General features: G+C 40.5%; 1 protein-coding gene and 1 long non-coding RNA gene across 2 annotated transcripts in view; one reads left to right on the top strand and one right to left on the bottom strand.

The window, feature by feature from the left end:
- Window positions 1-11,212, top strand: part of LOC120406464 — a 35,996-nt gene extending 24,784 nt beyond the window's left edge. Inside the window, exons 3-7 of the long non-coding RNA XR_005599294.1 lie at window positions 1,259-1,438; window positions 5,507-5,586; window positions 6,080-6,191; window positions 6,581-6,732; window positions 10,830-11,212. This is a non-coding gene — a long non-coding RNA (uncharacterized LOC120406464). The remainder of the gene's footprint in view (window positions 1-1,258; window positions 1,439-5,506; window positions 5,587-6,079; window positions 6,192-6,580; window positions 6,733-10,829) is intronic.
- The window catches only part of HPGD (15-hydroxyprostaglandin dehydrogenase), a 39,825-nt gene that overhangs the window by 9,656 nt on the left and 7,828 nt on the right, over window positions 1-22,341 (bottom strand). Inside the window, exon 4 of the mRNA XM_039541356.1 lies at window positions 4,930-5,017. Coding sequence (XP_039397290.1) covers window positions 4,930-5,017 — 88 coding nt within the window. The remainder of the gene's footprint in view (window positions 1-4,929; window positions 5,018-22,341) is intronic.

Here is a 22,341-nt window from a genome sequence, read left to right on the forward strand (position 1 = left end):
TTCACTCTCCCTGTGTAGACTTTATTGTAGGGGTTCCTGTTTACCCCAAATAGACACCAGCTTTGCAGAAGTCCCTTGCTGCATTCCTTCCAGGACATTTTACAAGCAGCAAAATCAAAGTCCCTAACCCATTCATGTTAGCTTGTCTTTCCCAGAGCTCCTACCCTGACTTCTGGTCAGCACAACCTTTTTTTTCCCTTTCTTGTCTGAGAGCATCACAGTTCTTTTTAAGGTATTGACCCTAAAATCCCAATCCTGTAACCACACACATACATGTTTAACTTTACTTCCATGAGTCTTCCATTGAAATCACTTTTTATGATAGCAAAGTTTGGCATGTGTAAATGTTTGCAGGATCGGGGCCTAAATTGGTGTGCTTTCTGAAATACCCAATGCATTGTCTTCTGGAGAAACATCCTATGGAAAAAGCACCACGCTGGCAACTTGTGGACCCTGCACCCTGGAGTGTAGGTCACTTGCAGGGATCATCTGCATATACCTCACTAAATCATTTCCCTGCTATTGCAAGAGCCTCGGGCATGGGTGCACCTTGATCTCTCTTATTCATTGCCTGTGGTACATAATAGTCTAGTCTCCTGTATGTTGTAATACATTGGTCTCATTTTGGTTGTTGGGTTTAGTGTGTGGGTGCTGCTGAGTGGTGTTGGTGGCTTGTGATCAGGGCTCTAGGAGGGAAATTAGGCAGCCCGGGGTGCTGCGCGCGCGTGCCCTCCTTCCTCGCCGCGGTCCCCCTCCTTCCCGCTCTTCCGCCGCCCGCGCGGCGCAGTCCGGACCGGCCCCGGGACGACCGCCGACCTGCGCTTGCTGGAGCTCCTCCACCGGACCGAGCCGCGGGAGAAACAGCCCGCGGCGGCGCGGCTGCGGCGCGCGGCGCGCGGCGCGGCCGCTCGCTTGAGCGCGCAGTGCTGCGCGGAGGTCCCAGAGCCAGCGCAGCCCCGCCCCCCCCGTCTCATGCCTGCGGCCGCAGGTCAAGTCGTCCGCAGCCCGTGGGACCTCCGCAGGCATGACTGCACCACCCCCCGCCGCCCGCCCCCCTTTTTGGCCGCCCTAGGCACCAGCTTGGTTTGCTGGTGCCTAGAGCCGCCCCTGCTTGTGATATACAGGAAGTCAGACTGGATGATCTGGTGGTCCCTTCTAATGTAATATTCTAGGACTCTAACAAGTCAGTATGTTCTTACACTAACTGTTGTACCCACTTTTAAGTCCTCTATAAATATATTTTGCTTTTTCCTTTCAGAATCCAGATGGCTCAAAGGGCCTAGTGTATACCATAGCTTCATGACAGCATAAAATCTGCCAACATTACCAAACAACAAAACCCCAGCCAACAACAGAAACTCACCTAGCCCAACCATCCTTTTCAGTTTTTGTCGTCAACCTTAGTAGTTACACATAACATTGTATCAATTTTCTCTAGGTAGGTATAAAACCAATTTATACAAAAATCACAACCCTCAAAACTATACTCTAACAGTATCCTACAAGAGGGGTTAACCTGTGTTACTCTCCTTAAATGTCAAGTGATATTTATGATAATGCATTCATTTAGAAACCTGTGGCAAGCTCTCTTCTATGGGGCCAGTTCCGCAACTACACACACAAAACTCCCATTGTCTCAGAGGCTTAGTGGTATAACTTCCTCTTTTTATATGACTGCATAACTCCTTTGAAAGTTATCAGAAGCTTTATAGCCTTGAAAGGCAGCACGCTCAGGGATAAGCAGAGGGTTAGTAGTCAGGTACTTTTCAGTTCTACTCCCTTTTGTGCCAAAAACTTGCTGTGTGGCCTTAGGCAAATCAGTCTTTTGCTCCCTCTATTTCCTAACTCAACCTACCTCACAGAGGGGTGGTAAGGAACAAGGCCTTGATTCTGTAAAGATCTGGCCCCAATCCAGCAAAGCACTTACTGTAAAGAATGTGAGTAGTTCCATTGACTTCACTTTGCAGGACTGAGCTCTAGGATTTGAACCTTCTCTAATTAAAATCAGTGGCAAAACTCCAACAGAACTGAAGCCTAATTAGTGTGTGTACAGGATTTTGAACATACAGTGTTAAATAAGCATTAAATGACTATTCTTATTGCACACAATGCGAGACAAAGATGTTTGCTAGGTGTGGAGCCTGTCAGATGAACACATACTTACAGAGAATTGAAAAGAAAAACAAAAGTAATAGAGAAACAGGTTTGTTAATGGTCAACAGAAGCTAAGTCTGCTGAAAAAACTGGGGAAAAAAATGAAACTCAGGGCTTGGCTACACTTGAGAGTTGCAGCGCTGGTGGAGGCTTTCCAGCGCTGCAACTTAGTAACTGTCCACACCTGCAAGGCACATCCAGCGCTGCAACTCCCTGGCTGCAGCGCTGGCTGAACACCTGGTCTGCTTGGGGTATAACTAGTGCAGCGCTGGTGATGCAGCGCTGCTTGTCAGGTGTGGCCACACACCAGCACTGTTATTGGCCTCCAGGGTATTAGGAGATATCTCAGAATGCTTTTAACTGATTACTCTCTTTGTTTTGTTATGCAGCCTCTCTTTGTTTTGTTGTGAACTCGGGGCTCTGGGAGCTGCTTATCTAAAAAACAAAACACAGATCCTGTTTGCTGTGATCAATCTGTAACTGACTGAACAATCAACTGAGATAACCCACTACCTTGCTGTGAATGAGGCAGGCAGGGGGATGAGTGTTTTTGCTTGAGGATAGAAACAGCGGGGGCGGGGCAGAGAAAGGGAGTCAGTTGGAGCAGCTGCTTATCTGGTCTGCAGGCTGTTTGCAGTTAAGAGTAAGGGGTTGGGAAAATTTTCTGATTTTGCAAGGTAGGGAGCTGATACAGTGTTGACTCCAAAAATCCACTCTCTCTCCCCCGCTCCCTGTCACACTACACCCCACCCGCCTCTTTTGAAAAGCACATTGCTGCCACTTGAACGCTGGGATAGCTGCCCATAATGCATCACTCCCAACAGTGCTGCAAATGCTGCAAATGTGGCCACACTGCAGCGCTGGTAGCTGTGAGTGTGGCCACACACCAGAGCTTTCCCTACATAGCTGTACAACCAGCGCTGTAACTCCCAGCGCTGCAACACTCAAGTGTAGCCAACCCCTCATTCTAGTGAGTGTTAAACAACTACTCAATGGGGAGTTTTATGTGTGCAGTCACTGCAGGATTAGAGTCTTAAAAAAGAAAGTATAATCACAATATACAAATAGGAATAAAAAAAGCCTGTGTCAACTTTTATAATCTGCTTTTTCTGATGACCTTGGAAACAATTGCTAAACTCATGCTATGTAAAAGTAAAGAAAGCAAAGTACACTTTGTTTTTTAAAGAGATAGTCATAACCATTAGAGCACGATGATCACATTTAAAAAAATGTAAAAGTAAATAAATAAAACATTAATTGATTAATTAAAAAGACATTTGTAAAAGCTTATTAAAACCTGAGAGGGCTGGGTTACTAGATCTTAAAAATCAAATCATGTTGTAATGCACTAGGAAAAGTTCAGATCCTGCAAGCCTGAAGGCAAGACTCATATCAGTACTGCCGACTCAGGCCCCACAGTGCAGTACTCTACCTTTGCCCTCTTTTTATATGTTTATATACTGTGTGAAACTGTTTAATCTTTCACTAGGGCTGATGGTTCCTTGTGTTACATAAGCAGTTGATATTTTGTGCCTGATCCAACATTTGTTGCAGTTGATGGAAAAAATCTCATTGACTTCAATAGGAATTGGATCAGGCTGTATTATCAATGCTGAGTTAGGGCTACATGAAGACATGTAATGGAAAAACTCATGTGAGGCTGTGGTGTGTGTGTATGTCAAACTATGAGTTTAAACTCACAAAGCTCCAATGCATAATATAATTGGGGTGACTTGGTTTTCTTAGCTAGCAGGTATCTTGATATGCAGGGGAACTCAGGGTATCCAATCACACTACTCCCTATACTCACTCAGTGCCTCCTCCTCCTCCTCTACTCTATACTCAGTTCCTCCTCATTTAATTATTTGTGTTGCAGTAGCTCCTAGGACCCCTAGTTATGGACCAGGATCCCATTGTACTAGATGCTGTACAATCGCAACAAAAAGACAGTCCCTGTCCAAAATAGTTTACAATCTATATATAAAACACAAGATTATTTTCTTACCCTCAAATTCTCATCACATGGTTTGAAAGTATGAAGTGGGACCAGGCTGGAATCAATGCTGACAGGGTTGCTATTAATTCCTGCAAGTATTCTCATCCAGCAACTCTTTTTAGTATCAACAGAGCTAGTACAACCTAATGGGGCTTCCAAAGGGGTAGAGGAAAGAGGGAGACAGCTTCTTTTGCTCAGCTTCCCTCTCTCTCATGGATTTTTGGCCCATTATAGAGGATTTTCTGGTACTTCCCTGCTCTCTAAATTTAATTCCCGTTGATCTATATATACTACAAAAATTAAACAGTTTGCAAAATAAACTCAGAATGTAAATGTTTCCTCTTTGGGTCTATAAATATTGAAGACTATCCTTTCAAACACACAGTATGCTTCAAATACAGTTTTTGGCTTTGCAAGATAAAATATTAGTGAAATATAATGAATTAAGCTTAGCTGATGTTCACTTAATCTACAATTATTTTGTAACCTTGAAGGGAAGATTAAAAAATTAGATATTTATACCATACTCATCATTGTGGGATCTGAGACTAATAGTGCAGGAAATTACTGAGTGTACAATTACATAGCCCAACTGGTCTGGGAAAAACAGTACCCCTTCTCTATTCATTTTGGAGGTCACTGCAAGATAAGTAGATGTTGTACAAGTATGAAGAAACAACAAAAAGATCATGAAAAAAGAAAGAAAAGAATAAGGAATAAATATGGATTAATTTATTTTAAAAAGTACCAGCAAGGATTTAGATATAAGATTTTCTTACCTGCCAGAGATGATATATTAATAATTACCCCTCCATTTCCTTTTTTCATGTATTCCAGACCAATGTATGTTCCTCTGATCACAGAAGTCTGATATATGAAATATAAAGGGGAAATAAATTCTAACTTTGTCCTTTTTTGAGGCTTTTATTTATAATTTTAAGTTATAACATAGATAACCCATAGTGGGTAGCATTAAAGAAGAACTGCTGCAGTTGACATAACAATAACAGCACTGAAACAAATACTGTATGCTTAATTATTGATATGCTATACAAGTGTTTTGCTTGCGAATGAAAGTGATCAATAAATTAAACTTTTCTTTGGACTTGGGATTCATTAGTATTATTTATTATGCATAGATGGTGTGTTTTGCATTGAAGAATATACAAGTAACTGACTGAATCCTCGAGAGGTCCTGAGCCCTGTAACTCTCAGGGTTCCAATTGGAGTTTCATATGTTTAGCACATTCCAGGATTTGGCTTAGTGACATAGTCCCTGTCCCGAAGAATTTAGAATTTAAAGTCCTCATTCTCTTCCATTAACGTTAATGGAAGTTTTACCATTGGCTTCTATAGGATAAGATCAGTCCCAAAAGACTATACATTCAAGGATCAAAGAACAAGGCATAGTGGGAGACCCAAAGAAGATCTATAAGGTAAAACATAAAAATATATAAACAAAAGGATGGTGATGGTATAATGTTTTATATAACCTAGTTACAGGCTACACGGGAGAGTGTTTGCTTTTTCCAGAGGGATTGGAGGGAAGGAAAACTGATACACTCAGGCCTTGCATAATTCTGTCTCACTGAGATCCATTACTGCACTCCTCTTGCAGTCAGAACTCACTTAGAGTTCCAGGATAAGGTCCCAATTGAAGAACTCCCCATGCCAGTGCAGAACTTCACCATTACTGCTTTAGTGATAAGTTTTTAAAAACTATTTCCTTTTAATTAAATATAATACAAATGTGGACTTTTGTCTAGATCTCCCTTTGACCTCCAGTTTTTCCTAAAATTGAATCCTAACTTAAGTGATTTTTCATATTCCCAATTCCATTTAGTTAGTCAAACAAAAGGGATGCCTTATAGTCAGGAAGATTATTTCACTTTTTAAATGAGATGTTTTATAAATATTATTCATGTTTAGCACTCTTTACAGGACCCCACTTTAAATTAAGGCGTTCAAATGACAAAGCAGCCAGTCCTGCAACCCCTCTACACATGTAACTCCTAGTGAATTCATTGAGAGTTCTGAGCAGGTAAGGTTTTCACAATTAGCTGTAAATGGGGAGGATGGAAAGCCCCCAAAATAATAGAAATGTAAAGTCAAAACCAGTCAGCCTCCAACTAAACTTCTTGTAAGGAGTGGCCAGTTAAATTGGGGAAAACAACAACAACAAAAACCTCTTAAAATATGAGAACATTAATTACTTTGCACTAGTTCAGTAACATTATCTAAATTGCAAATACCAAACTGGAATGATTTTAAAGGTGAGGTATTTGTATATGTTTTTATTCTTCAGCTATAAACTATTTTAACAGTAAATGCAGTAGATATATTTAGCTGCGCACTATAAAATGTCATGTAGAAATCATGGTCTAGATCTTGCTATACTTATACAGGAAAAACTCTGGTTCACTTTAATAGGAGTTTTGCCATGTGAGAAGACTGCAGGATCAAGTTTTGTATTCTATCATACACACTTTTTACAGTGCCCAGGAGCATGTGAGGCACTCAAGTGTAAAATAATTGATTTTTTCCCCAACTCGTAACAAGAAATTCCAGGATGTGCATTACTGGTAAGTAAGTAGGGACAATGTACAACTATGGGAAAGTTTGCTTTATTTTTTTTTAAATACAACACAGATATTTAATTATTATTATTTTGTTCACTATTGATGGGATTGTATGTTTACGTTGTATGTGACCTATATTAAATTATTATTATCCCTTTCAAAATGAGTAGTTAGCTAAATTTGGGGTTGAGGGTTGTTCCAGTTAGGAGAAGAAATTAATGATAGTCAGGTGTTTTCTTTGATGCAATCTTGTTTATTTACAAAAAATGTGCCAAGCCTGTTTACCCTGAACACAGGAGGAACCAAACAGGAAATATTTTCTTTGCTTACAGCCCCAAGCCTCTTTAGTCAGCACCAGACCCAGAAGCTCTAGGCTTTTTCTCAGGGCCACACTCCATATTTGTCCAGGCTCTGTCTGTTTGTCATCTTTACATTCATCCAAAATGAAAGGCGACAGTTACTACAGCAAGGTTTAACCCAATGCATAATGGTAATATGCATCCTTGTGTTTCTGATTTCTTTTACTGAAGGAAAAATTGAAATCTGTAGGAAATACTGGCATATTGTTGATTTTAATCTCAAAATACACAAAAAGTCTGCAGATGAATATTGCCACAAGTTTCAAGGAAAGAGCTATAATTATATCTACTGCATGTTGCAGGTGTCACCTTCATTGATTGGTCCATCAGCCCTGACAGAGAGAGAACAGATCACAATATATTTTTTGTGTTGTTCTAGCCAGTCCTTCAGCCACTCGCTGGCCAGACTGTCAGTGGCACTGGACACCCGATCAGCAAAGCGAACCACAGCCCAGAACCCCTGAGCTCAAGCAATCCACCAGCTTCAGTGTCCCAAGTAGCTGGGAGTACAGGCACACGCCACCACACCTAGTGTTACAGTGTACTTAAAAATTATCTAAATCAGGTTTAGATGAGAGTTCCATAGCTCATCTATTTCTTAAAAATGGGCTGAATATAGACACCAAATGTAAATACTCCCAAATGTAGGGAAAGTTTGGATTTGGATTTTCAACATCAAAGTTCTGATCCAAGGTTTTGCTTTGAGCTTATTTCTATTTTAAATGAATATGTATGTGGAAACTAACAGATCTAGGGCTTGTCTTCTATACGAGGGTAAGTCGACCTAAGTTACACTACTCCAGCTATGTGAATAACATAGCTGCAGTCGACTGTAGCTTAGATTGACTTACCCCAGTGTCTTCATGGTGCTGAGTTAACAGGAGACGCTCTCCGATCAACTTCCCTTGCTACTCTTGGAGAGCTGGAATACTGGGGTTTACCGGAGAGAGCTCTGCCATCGATTTAGTGGGTCTTCACTAGACCTGCGAAATTGATCCCTACTGCATCGATTGCAGCAGCGCTGATCTCCCTGTAGTGGAGATCAGCCCCTACTATCGTCAGTGTGTCCTAAAGACAATATACAATACCCTGTTACGCAATCAGTCAAAACCTGTAACAGCAGATAGACATATGAAAACCTAATTTCCCTGCCCAATATGTAAGAGACTGGGCATTGCCAAAGTGTCAGCTGAGATGTTGGAAGTAAATTGAAAGTCTGTTCAGCCCACAGCACACACTACCCATTGATGTCAGTAGCCTTTGATTTTGACCCTAGGTGAGTTGTAAACTGGACACTTATCAGTCTTTAGGTTTGCAACTAACACATTTATAAATATCTTCCCTAATATTTGTGAAAATTGCTGACTTCCTCATTCTGCCTTCTGTTTATAGGATCATTATGCTCATACACTTTTCTGTTTGGGCCCAATCTTATGATGTGTTTAGCAACTTCAATGCCTACTGCTGTCAATGGGAACTGAAGATGCCTTATAGGAGCAAGGCTTATGTACTCTCTTATACTCCTTAAAGGAACAGTAGGGCTATTTAATGTTAATTGTACTATATAACCATCAAAGGAATTATTAAAACTATGTGCATTTATGCCTGATGGTGCTGCCCTAAGGTATAATTATTCTGGTGATAAACAGTAGCCACAATATATAAGGTGAAAGCAGCTAAACTGTTAATAGATCTGTTAGTTGGGACTTTAGATGAAGAATGTTCTATACATGTGATAGGTTGCACAGAGCCCACACTAAGCCCCATAGGTAGGTCCCTACCAAATTCATGGTCCATTTTGGTCAATTTCACGGTCATAGGATTTTGAAATTCATAAATTTCATGATTTCACTTATTTAAATCTGAAATTTCATGGTGTTGTAACTAAACTTTTTTAGACCTTAAACCTTAGTTGGTCCCATGCTTTGCTGCACATTGGGCTTTCCCACATTTGCCATCCTTGCTTGTCCACTGCTCTTCTCTCCAAATGTTCCCATTTCATGTTGAGTTGCTTCATGTTGTTCAGAACTGTTTGTTTCCATGTTATTCGCAGTCTTCCTCTTTTTCTTCTTGTGTTTTCTGGCTTCCATTCAAAGGCGGTATTTGGTAAGCATTTTTTTCCCATTCTCAGCACATATCCTGGCTACTGATGTCTTCTTTTGTAGATTATTTGTGAGAGGGTGCCTTGTCCAGTAATTTTTCTGACTTCTTCATTCGTCTTCCTATCTCTGTATGTTATTTTCAGTATTCTTCTCAGACATTTGTGATTAAATGCATCCAGCTTAGGAGTTCTGGAGGGGACCTGACCCAAAATGGGCCTGGGGGTGGGGGTCACAAGGTTATTGTAGGGGGGTTGCGGTATTGCCACCCTTACTTCTCCACTGCTGCTGCTGGCGGTGCTGCCTTCAGAGCTGGGTGGCTGGAGAGCGGCGGCTGCTGGCTGGGAGCCTAACTCTGAAGGCAGCGCCGCCACCAGCAGTAGCACAGAAGGAAGGATATCATAGTATAGTATTGCCACCCATACTTCTGCACTGCAGAAGTCTCCCCCATGAAATCTGTATAGTATAGGATAAAAAGTACACAAGACCAGATTTCATGGGGGAGTCCAGCATTTCTCAAACTGGGGGTTCTTTCATTCCCCTGGGAAATCTGGTCTTTTGTGTACTTTTACCCTATACTATACAGATTTCATGGTCCGTGACGCTTTTTTCACGGCCATAATTTGGTAGGGTCCTACCCAGAGAGAATCAGATAGAGGACCTATCCTGTCCTAGAGAAGCTGTTCAGCCTGCAGGGTGGAAAGGGAGAATCCCACATGGGATAATTAAATGAAATAAGCAAATAGGAAAGGGAAATAGCTCGAGACTTTTTAAGGAAGTGCTCTTCCTCCCCCCATCCCTTCCCTCCCTACTTCAAGGAAGCAATAGAGCCAGATGACTCCCAGACCAAGTCCTAACCATACAGCAGGGAGACCCTAAGTAGATGACTGCTTTATTAACATCACTGGATTGCAAACCTTCCTAGACCAAATTAATACTATTAATATTTCTCTTGGCTGAAGCAAGCCAGCAAGTGTTTGGAAGTGACTCTTCCAAACTCTGACTCGAGTGTTGTCACTAACCTGGCTCACATCCACAGATAACAACCCCTCCCCTATGTGTAATGTGGCTTTACACCTGAGCTAGATGCCCCATTTGGGGGTAGAAGCTAAAGCCAGAATGCTGCTCACACTTGGGTTGGTAGCCCACTCATTTTGAAATGTGGACAAAGGCTAAGCCACTCGAGTGCTGATGGTCTTCCAATGCCTTTCCACAATTCCCTGCATGTGACCAGAATGACAAAGAAATTGTCCCACAATTCACTGGGAAAGAATCATGGAATGTCTCAGCTGACTAATACAAATAACCATGGGATACTTCCCCCACAAGTCCTAGCGATGCACACAAGTGAGTGCAGCACCAGAGTGGATGCAGCTGAGTGAAAACACTGGAGTATGGCTTTGCATTGTGGCTGCTCACACCCGGGATAAGCCAACCCAGATGCTCACACCCAGGTGCTGATTACTCAAGTTAACGCTGCAATGAAGACATACCCTGTAAGTAAGCCAGAAAAAGAAACTCCTTGCAGAAAAGCATGTGCTTTAAATAGAGATAGTATTTGTTTTGCCTTTGTGTTGTACTCTCCACTATTGCTGGTATGTCACTCTACAGCCTAATGCTCCCCTCATACTTTATCCCTCAGGAAATGCAACTTTGAACTCCCACTTTTGGTATCAACCAGAAACACTTTGGCTGCATTTTGGAGGAAAGTCTCCCAGATACTGCTTGATGATACTATAAAATATGGTTGATGGAAAGCCAAACAGCCAAAGAACAACCTTCACATTTCTGAACAACATAGCTTCCAGTTTTGGATAATAAGGCAAAAGGATATTTCTGAAATTGCCTCCAAGCCAGACAAGTATAAATATTTTCTGTAATATGACCTTCAGTGCACTGATGTAGGACTAATGGGAGCATGTGAGGAGAGAAGTGCCTTCTGGTTTGGTCATTCTTATTACATACTTTGAGAAAGAAACGTTGACCCTTACTCTTAATCACTGATAATTCTTAAATTAATGCATTCATCTGTATTTTTTTTGTATTTGAAAATAAAAAGTCACTAAAAACCTGTTTTTGTTCTAATTGCTTTAATGTATATCTGCTAATCCACTACATGCAGCAGAAATCATGTCAAAAGATAAAGTATGTTTCCCTTGAAAAAGTGACTTGTGATAAATAATCCATTTACAATTGTATTCAGCATCTTGGATATTCTGCATAAAAATTTCAACAACAAAGATCAGCAAACTGTTCAGATTAGAAACCAAACAGTTATTAAATGCAGGTAAAGTGAAAATTAACAAAGCTGAAACATCAGCACTTGTCCCCTAGCTACCAAAACCCACTATCAGTATCAGTTCTGAAAGTAATCTCACTGCTTGCCAGAAAAACCCACCATCTCCATAGTGGTGATGATAGTTTTCTTACTTAAATATACACATTGATTTATAATGAATAATAAGGACACTCATCATTACACTATTACAGGTCTGAGTATTCTGCCAATAAAAGCAATTGCACTACACCAGCTGCCAATAGATAGCGTATTTACCATGCTACTGTTCAGCAAAGTTATAATCATGAGGGTAGAAACTTGTCTTAATGTAATATTAGTTTACTTCTGCAATCCTAATGACAGAATTGGATGAGAGTACTTCATGCATGCCAAAGCACCAAACACTAATAAAGACGAAAGTAAATCCCTGACAGCATGCCATTGTTTTGCAAAGTAAATAATTGCACACTGAAGCAAAACACCTCAATGTAGCTGTTGGAGGACTCAAATCCCTACCATATATTATGACTAATGACCCTAGTTAACATGCTGACTGGTCATTTATGTGTAAATGACAAGCTCAAAAACAAAAGTTACAAACTCTTAACCTCCTCTTGTAATCTTCTTCCCCTCCAGTGGCTTTATAGTTTTAGCTATATGACTAAACAGAAAATATTCTGACATGCTGTATCTAAGCAAAGCCTGACACATTTCTCCTGGCTCTAGCAAAATGCCTATTCAATGTTGTGTAATACTGAGCTACGTTGACATACTTATCACCTTTAATTCAAATTCACATGCTATTTCTATATCATTATGAACTTCCTAGCATGATCTATAAGCACCAGGGCAAAAATGTGTCCATTTTCACTGACTACTAAAAACCTCATTATCAGCTATTACATTTGACAAATGTTTATTCTTAACTCAATATATGAGGCATTTCTAATGATACAGGGATTCAATCTTATTGCTCTAGCTCCTTGTAGCAGTAAAACACCACACCTTCTTACCTAGAAAAGCTAGTATTTCATGTTGAGAAATGATTTCCTGCATTCCTGTAACACTGGAGATGACTATTACGTTGTTACAAAGATGAAAAAGCAACTGATGTGTTTGGGAAAATGTATAGACCCCTTTATCTCCTTACCTTCCAGACACTTTTTATATGTGTCAAAAACAATCTACCCTATGTTAAGAGAAAACAATTGATGTGGGAAAGTTCATAAAGCAAGTTACTGGAGAACTGGAATTTGAACCTTGGTTGTTTGACTTTAATATTTTCTTTGTTGCTTGATTGCCATCATACTTCATGAGCTATACATAAAGTAAATGAATAATGCATGAGGTACCTGTGAGGCTTGAAACTAAATGCTGCTGGTAAGATCTGCACTGCCCAAGTCAGCTGAGGGGAGGAAACAACATGTTGCTGTTCTCCAGGGTGGGATTTGTGCGGGGGGAGGGTTGATCCTGTCAGTGTTCGGGCTTCAATACTACATTCTAGGAAGCAGGGTTTAAACAGTTTCTCATTACACTATAAACAATTTGCCTCTCAGTGTAGCATTTGCTTCAACATTAGTCATTGTTAGCATAAACTGAGAGTCCATAAACCAGTAAGATGATGCTTAATGTACAATTACTGAGGTAAATCTGCATGCCTTTTTCTTATGTGTTCTTCCATAATCCACGACATGTGAGTCACAGATATGATTATTTTCAGAGCTTGCAGATTTCTTTTTATGCATATGGTCTGATCCTGCTGCAATTGTTTTCAATGGGGCAATCACAATCACTTTAATAGAAATAGTTTTCTCTTCATGGGCCTGAGCCTATCTGGAGCATTGACTTAGTATGGGAGAGTACTAGTGAGCTACTGAATTGCAAGGGTGATTTCTCTTTTATTAACTAGTAGGCTATTGGCTTGATTCCAGAAAGGATCTAAATCTTTACCTATGCCATTTACTTTTTTTCAGAGAGCATCACTTAAAAAAAGAAAAAGGGTTCATTTAATCAGTCAAGCACAAGGCTATGAAATTGTTCTTTTCCTTTGACGTAATCACCATTTTGAAGATTGTTAAACTATAATCCAGTGCACCCATGGGAGTGGAATCTGGGGGAATATGCATAAGTGACTGGGGAAGCTCGAGAGGGTTCAGCACTGGTTTCAAGGCCTAAGGCAGTTGGGCTGTGGAGTCCCACATCACAAGGAGAGGTGCTAGAAAGGAGGTCAGCACCTGAAAGTGTGGTTGGGTCCCATGACAACAGACTAGTGACCATACACTAAGAAGCTCAGCCAAGTCTGTAAAATAATCTTTGTCTTGCATTTGGCTAGGATATTTGAATGGATGAGAGTATTAATTCAAGATTCCTTCCACAATCCCCAGTGTGATGTGTAGTTCTTAAAAGTATTTTTTATTAATATGGGTTCCAAACACTTGACATTATTCTAGCTTTCAGAAGAGGGGAGAGAGATTGCAGCTGAAGTCAGCCCACTGGAGTTTTTATTTATGCATTGGTTTGAATTTATGAATTGGTTAGATGAAGGTTTCTAACCATCAGAGGAGTGAAGTTCTGGAACAGCCTTCCAAGGGAAGCAGTGGGGGCAAAAGACATATCTGGCTTCAAGACTAAGCTTGATAGGTTTGTGGAGGGGATGGTATGATGGGATAGCCTAATTTTGGCAATTAATTGATCTTTGACTATTAGCGGTAATTATGCTCAATGGCCTGTGAGGGGATGTTAGATGGGGTGGGATCTGAGTTACTACAGATAATTCTTTCCTGGGTGTCTGGCTGGTGAGTCTTGCCCACATGCTCAGGGTTTAGCTGATCGCCATATTTGGGATCAGGAAGGAATTTTCCTCCAGGGCAGATTGGCAGAGGCCCTAGGTTTTTTTTTGCCTCCCTCTGCAGTGTGGGGCATGGGTCATTTGCTGGAGGATTTCTGCACCTTGAAGTCTTTAAACCTTGATTTGAGGACTTCAGTGGCTCAGACATAGGTTAGGGGTTTGTTGCAGGAGTGGGTGGGTGAGATTCTGGGCCTGCGTTGTGCAGGAGGCCAGACTAGACAATCATAATGGTCCCTTCTGACATTGAAGTCTATGACTCTATGAATGCTGGGCCATGGGTGGCATTCTAAACCCAGAATCTTTAGCAGTAACTGGGAAATGGCTGACCTGTCAAGTTCCCTGTTTTTCCTGCATGCTTGAATCTTCTGGGGAACTGGAAGACGTAACAGGAAGTGGGAGAGATCATAGCAGCTAGGGGTGTATTCTAGTAGAACATCTCATCCTTGTTTCCAGTCAAAAGACCTCAGAGCATAGAGTTTATAGGATGAATGTGTGGGTGGCTAGGGAGGTGGTAGAGTACCTCATGCTATCTGTGTGAAGTTGGGATTTTTTAGTAGAGCTGAGGCTTTGGGAAGAGAAGCAACAGCAGGGCCAGCAACAGTGGCAGAGCTGAGTCTGGAGATGGCCTCCGTAATTCCAGCTCCCACAGAGCTGGGAAGTGGGTCTAAAATAGTCCCCCAAAGAGAGAGCCAGTGGGGTGGTAGCCTGGGTCTTGGGAAACAGGAATTCAATTCCCTGCTCCACCCTCAATGTGTGGCATTGGGCAAGTCACTTAGTCTCTCTGTGCCTCAGTTCTCCATCTGGGGAATAATAGCACTTTCCTAGCTCACGAGGGTGTTGTAAGGATAAATATGTTAAAGAGTGTGAGGTGTTTCGCTATTACACTAATGGGGGCCATATAAGTATCTTAAGTAGATAGAATCTGACAGGACTGATGAATGGGCAAAGCTGTGACATGCTTCATTGAAAGACACACAGCAAAACCCTGACCCATAAGACAGTAAGCATATGAATGTCAAAATTTGGGGAGCTCCCTCTCCTGCCCCCATAAATGTCATTTGATGAAGTGGAGTCTGTAACTTAAGGATTTAAAGGCATTTCAATGACCTGTAAATTTTGATTTTGCTTGAAAATAATAACCCAGTTGCCTTCACAGGACTGTATTTATTATTAAATACATTCTGCACCAGGGTGTAAACAGGTTAAGGGAAACCCCAGAACTAGAGACTGAATCAAATGTTCTGTCAATACTATCAGTTATACTTCTTTAAACTGCAGATCCACAAAGTTACTGAGCACAGTGGCTTATTTTTTTTTGTAGCTCATATGATCAGGAGTTAGATAAGCACTATTCCGTTCTTCTTTCTGCAGGACCAAGCTATTTAAGTTCTTTGTAGGATCAAGCCCTGAGTGACTGTGACACTAACCGGGCTTCAATTTAGAAATGGAGAAAACTTCACCAATCTCAGTTCTCAGACAATTTTTACCTTTGTATAAATAGTTTATATAAATGAGATGAAAAAAAAAATGTAAAATGACAGTTCTAATGATGTCTGCTAGCCTCTCGCAAGTTCTGCCCAGTAATAATGAAACTCTTGCATGCCTGAACAAATTCTATGTTTGTATTTGAATTTTGCCTCTTTCTAATAACTGTTGTTAGGCAACTGCAATATCTGAGCTTTCTAATGCTGCCAGTGAAATATATGTAAAACATGCAGTGAAATATGGGAACAAGAATTCCTAAATATATTTTATTCAATAAATCCAACTAAATTAGTTTTCAAATCTTTAGTGGAGTAAGGCATCAGGTTTCTTCCTTCCCGTCTTAGACTCCCTTCGCCTCACAAACATACACATACTTTTTCTTAGTTAATCAAGTTCAGAAATGTTCAGAAAAGGATAACTATATATTCAAAAACATTAAAAATTAAAAGTGGTGATAAATTAAGTTTTTCTTTTTAATGGCAAATATTTCAGCTGAACATTTTATTACAGCCCTAGCCTCTTTATCTTATTTGTTTATGCTCTTGTCTAATTATTATAAAGTAGCATTATTTAATACTGCTCATAATTCTTGTTCTCACAAGTCAGAAAAGCAAATTAATGTTTAATATGCATGGTAACTAAAATATTAAGAGTCTACTATCCATAATTTAAAGTAGTGAACAAACATTTTCCTACCGAATGATTCATAAATTTGAGGTTAACACATGTAATCACTTCTTATGATATTTTATGGGTCTTTTCTAGCCCAAGACAATGTACAGCTTTACATGCATAATGTATTTGTGGCTATGACTGCATGTCTTCAAAGGGAAGCTGACATTATGTCTAGAGGTTGAATAAAGATCCAAAAATTGTACAGTGGCAAGCTTAATTTGGCATTCCCTACTCACATATCATGTATGTTGAGAGAGTTGAATCATTATTAGACTCTCTAACTCAGTACTCCAAAACAAAGCATTTTTTCTGTCAAGATGACTGAAGCTCAATACAACTGTAATTGAAATCAATGTAGCTATTTTTGTTGACTTCAGAGGAAAATGATTTAACCCTTAGTGTTGGGAGGTTTTTTTCAGTTAAAGTAAAAAAGTCTTTGTAGCACTATTAAAAGGGAAACAGTTGCATTGAGTAGAGTTAATCTATGGAATTCACTGCCATGGGAATCTTTTCATTGGCTGCCACTCTTTCTACATCTAGATCAAGCTTCTTGCCTTTACTCTCAAAGATGAGGATAAGCTGAGGCAAAGGGAGTTTACATCCTGGTGCTCAGAAACTATGGTAATGGGTGCTCTAGAAACACCTTACACAAAGAACTTAGATAAGTGACATGCCCAAAGTCACACAGCAAGTGAATATCAAAATTGAAAAGATAAGCCAGGATTCCCAGCTCCAAATTCTTGATCAAACCATTAGTCAACACTCTTACTCATCCCTGTTCATCTTATATACAACATTCCACAATTGCCTGAGTGTATTATAGAGTTTTATTCCACTTCCTGTTAAGCTGGCTACCATTTGAGTACTTGATATGACAGCCAATGGTTTGATCCAGTGTGGCAGTTCCAGTGGTTCTATTTGTTCAGTATTGTTTTGTGCTTTTATTAAAAAATATGATTTTTGTTAAATAAAATGTTGGTTGCTTAAACTGTTAATGACATCAAAGAAAGAAAATAAAGTACATGATTCCAGTTTTAACAAATAATCATAGTTAATGTATCCTGCTTATAATTTTAAATAGTTATTTTCCATTTTAAAATATGGTTTTGTGGATGAGTTTAATGCTTTTGAGAATGATACATTGGTTAGATCTAGGCATAATCTATGAGCAATCAAACTGTAAACTATTCATTTCACTTTCAGCATATTATAATTGATGCTAGAAATCTGGCAGAGAGAAGAGAACTTACATCCAGATCATTGCCTGGTAGCAAACCTGTCTTATGTGAAAGTGCATGGCAAAGTATCTGGCTGTCTATGTTTTAAAAACTAGATTTGAAACATCATATTCATACACTGCACATGACATATCACATACGTTTTGCACTTAAACCTCTTTGCTTTTTGTCTCCACAGGGACTGTGCCTACCTCTAAACTAGTGAATTTTGTGATTTAACTGTAAAGAGCCTTCCATGGAGATCACGTTATGTTCTAGCATATTGTGCCCAGTAATGTAACTTGTTAGGGCATGGAAGTGATGTCTCAGATCCACGTGGAAGTTTCTTGAAGAAGGCTTTAATTAGTGTGTCTTGAAGAAACAACCGACCTGGAAGTGCTAATGTTTTGTCTTTATTCATTGTACTGAGAGGTGATAGAACTTTGTGATGACTTCTCTTATTCATAAGAAAAAAAAATCATTACAAATATAGCTTCCTTATTAAGTATGGTAAGTATCTCTTCAGATGATATCATGACAAGGTCTCAGTCTACTTTAATTTTGAGTAATCCTAGGAAGTTTAACCAATTTTGGAATTAGGGTACATGCTGTCCCTCCTTCTATGACATATCAATTAGTTGTGTGGTTCTGATGCATCTGCCTATTGCATATCTTAATAGATTCATCTTAGTAAAACACATATAAAAGATATCTGCTTTAGTGTACAGCAATAACAAAGATATAATTTGATCAATTAGATCACCAAATGTCTTTACATAAGCAGGTTTGCCCACACCAACACCTGTTGCCTCTTCCTCTATCATAAAACAAAATTAAATATCTTGAAGACTTATGGCTGACAGATAATCAATGTCTGCATTTATTGAGCAAAATTTCTAAATGGACCCCAATCAAGCCTCTAAACTTATTGCCAAATTGTTATGCCCATGATTAAATGCATCCTTATTTTTATGTGCACAATTAATTGTGGACACAAATGATAGTTAACTGTCTTGACTACCTGATTTTGTGTCTCCAAATTAGGTAGTTAGATGGCCAACTACAATCATTTATACTCTGAGTTAACTGCTAGCATAAAAATAAAGGCACAGTCAATTGTGTCATGGCATAATTACAGGCTATTTTTTAAACTCAGACCATTTGTGTATGTCTATACTGACTCTGCACAAATCTGTTGTTGTCATCATTTCTTCTTGTGAGATACTGTCATCAGTTCACAATGCAAAATATCCTGGATGTTAATCTCCTAGCATGATTCATAAGAGTTTGAAAGAGGAGTGGATGGAGTAATATATATAGTTCAGTATGTTAAAAATGGTATTTGATTACAGTGCCATGGGAAAGAAAGTAAGTTTATTAAATAAGATTTAAGCTGGGAACCCTATCCTGGGATCTCAGCTGAGCCTGTACTGAGACAGACAGTCTGGTGCAGACTAGTGTGGATAGACTTGTAGGAATCAAGGAAAACAAGAATGTAATTTAAACTGTAGAGATGTCAGTCTGTTTTTCATGCTGATCTGTTTTTTTCCTGTCTTTTTTTTAAATCATAATTGATTTTGCACCTATAGTATGAGCTTTCTATAACTCGCTATAGTACAGTCCGTGTCATTTAAAAGTCTACTTTCCCTGATGTTTTTGTCAGGAACACATTAGAATTCAGTGGCATCCATCCTGAAGGGCTTGAAAAGCTTCTGCAGGGCACAGACTTAATTGGTACTGATTATACTCTACCACATAAAGTAAAAAGGTCATTAAGGCCCCCAGATTTAGGTACCACTGAAATACATAAAAATCCTTCTTGGTAGGCACCTAATTTCCACTGGAGAAGTCCCTTTAGAGGCCTAAATTTCTGCCTCTGGGCATGTGCACTGCTGACTCAGCTAGGTAGCCAGACACTTATCTTATGCTTAAGCCCCAATGTGATCTTCAAACCAGGTGAAGAGAGGTGTTGCCTAACCTATATTGTGTGTGGGGCCTGATCCAGTAGTTAGGCTTAGAACATGCCTAACTCCACAGAAAATGGGAGGGAGTGGGGAAAGGAGGCAGCCTCCTTTAGACCTGAAATTAGGGAACTTGCATGGATTAGGGCACTCACAGGTTCAATTCTCCTCCTTGCCAGATTAGAAGATGGCACAGGTGAGTGCCACTGGGCTATGGGGATATACTGATGTGAGTCTCCCTATCTCTCCTGTTTAAGCTGTTCCACTTTGCATATTTAATTATTTATACATTGAGCCAGAGAGAGTGAGAATGACTCTTTAGTCTGAAAGTTAGGACACTCACCTGTTCAAATCCCTTCTCCTCTGTTGAAGAGGGAATTGAACCAGGGTCTCCAGCATCCTGGGTGAAAGGTTATAAGGAACAGGCATCTCCTCCTTCCTCCCTCCCTGCACAACTGCTTTGTGTGGAGTTCAGCCTATATCATTGCCACTTTTGCAAAAAATGTCTTTGGTGCCTGACTCCAGGAGAGGGTTCCCACCTGTAGAATAGACACCTTTCTCCCGCCCAGGCATGTGCACCTCAATCCCTGAGCGGGACAGGGTTTAGGACACATCCCTCTCATTGGCATCTGCCATTGGCTAGCTTAAGCAGCTCCTCATTTATCATGCTAGCTTTTGTGGATCCCATTCTTAGGCATTTTTCTCTCCCCATGTATTGTATAGGGAGCCTAGGAGCTTAACTCAGGCTTTGTAGATTCCACTGTGGATGCGGTGGGGTGGGGAGAGGGACTAGGTACCCAAAAAGGCAGGTGTTGTAACATCTAAGTCCCTTTGTGAATCTGGCCCTAGAAGACTAACTGTAGAAATACTTCATTTGGGACACTTTGTTTTCTCTTTTGGTGACACAGTGATTTAAAAGGTAGCTTCAGCAAATTATGCAAAATAACTTCTGCTGCCACTTCTACCAAAATGTCTGTGGATGAATCCATTTTTGATATTAACATATCAGTAAAGAGGGCTCAAGGAGTCTCCCTCATCAACATCTATTTCCCCTATATAGGAGTTAGATACTATCCATTGAAGAGTCCCAATGCCAACACTAACAATATGAAATGAGACAAGAAAGGATGTGGTGAGGTTGGGCAATGACCTTGCTCTCCACCTGTACTAGCCACTAGAGCTGCCCAGCAACATGCACTCCCTCAGGCTCCCAGAAGATATTTCCAGCTAGCAATCCCTCTGCGACTTCTGCTTTAGCATGGCCACTCTTCACCCTTTCCAGTGCACCTCTGGCTGTAAAATCCATAACCTAGCCCTGTACTTTTAGATCTTGTATCTTGCTCTATAAGCCAGTTGCCAAATTCCAACAGAGTTTCCATGTGATTTTGTTTCATGCTGTATGTGTTTTGATCTAATTTAAAACATCCTCATGTATAAAAAGTCATTATCCTAAGAAATGATGATTGAAATTATTTTTTGCATATGTATCCTTCATTGGAAGACTGACATAAAAATGACAGGTTTCAGAGTAGCAGCCATGTTAGTCTGTATCCACAAAAAGAACAGGAGTACTTGTAGCACCTTAGAGACTAAAATTTATTTGAGCATAAGCTTTTGTGGGCTACAGCCCACTTCATCAGATGCATGCAGTGGAAAATACAGTAGGAAGATTGTGTGTGTGTGTGTGTATGTGTGTGTATGTATGTATACACACACACACACACACACACACACACACACAGAACATGAAACAATGGGTGTTACCATACACACTCTAATGAGAATGATCAGTTAAGGTGAGCTATTACCAGAAGGAGAGAAAAAAAACCTTTGTAGTGGTAATCAAAGTGGTCCATTAGGCTTAAATAAAGACTGGGAGTGGATGGGTCATTACACAAAGTAAAATGATTTCCCCATGTTTATTTCCCCCCCACACTGTTCCTCACAACTTCTTGTCAACTGCTGCAAATGGACCATTTTGATTACCACTATGAAAAGTTTTCTTCTCTCCTGCTGGTAATAGCTCACCTTAACTGATCACTCTCTTTAGAGTGTGTATGGTAACACCCATTGTTTCGTGTTCTGTGTGTGTGTATGTGTGTATGTATATATATATATCTATATATATATATGTGTGTGTGTGTGTGTGTATACACACACACACAGAGTGAAACCCTGCTATAACGTGATGTTTGGGGTCCAAAAACTTTGATCGCGCTAAATGCGGGGTCGCGGTATAGTGGGGTTTGTCAGTGGTCCCCAACGTGGTGCATTGATGGGTGCTGCCTAGTGCCCAGCAGGGGAGAGGAGCCGCGGCGCCCCACCTGCCGGGGACAGAGAACTCCGGGGCTGTGGGCGCCGGTGCTCTCTGTCCCCGGCAGGTGCTGGGCCACGGCTTCTCTCCGGCTTCAAGAGGAGCCGCGGCTCCCCGCTTGCCGGGGACAGAGAGCACCAGCGCCCGCAGCCCCAGAGAAGCTGGAGAGAAGCTGCAGCCCCGCGCCTGCTGGGAACAGAGAGCACCGGCGCCTACAGCCTCAGAGTTCTCTGTCCCTGGCAGGTGCGGGGCTGCAGCTTCTCTCCCCTGCCATGGTGTTGGGGACCATTGGTACAGTACGGTACTGTATTATGCCTTAAAGGGGAGCCAACATGTGATCGCATTATGCAATTTTGCGTTATGGTGGGGTGCATTA

The sequence above is a fragment of the Mauremys reevesii genome, linkage group 5 (genome assembly GCF_016161935.1).
Source record: "Mauremys reevesii isolate NIE-2019 linkage group 5, ASM1616193v1, whole genome shotgun sequence".
Taxonomy (NCBI): domain Eukaryota; kingdom Metazoa; phylum Chordata; order Testudines; family Geoemydidae; genus Mauremys; species Mauremys reevesii.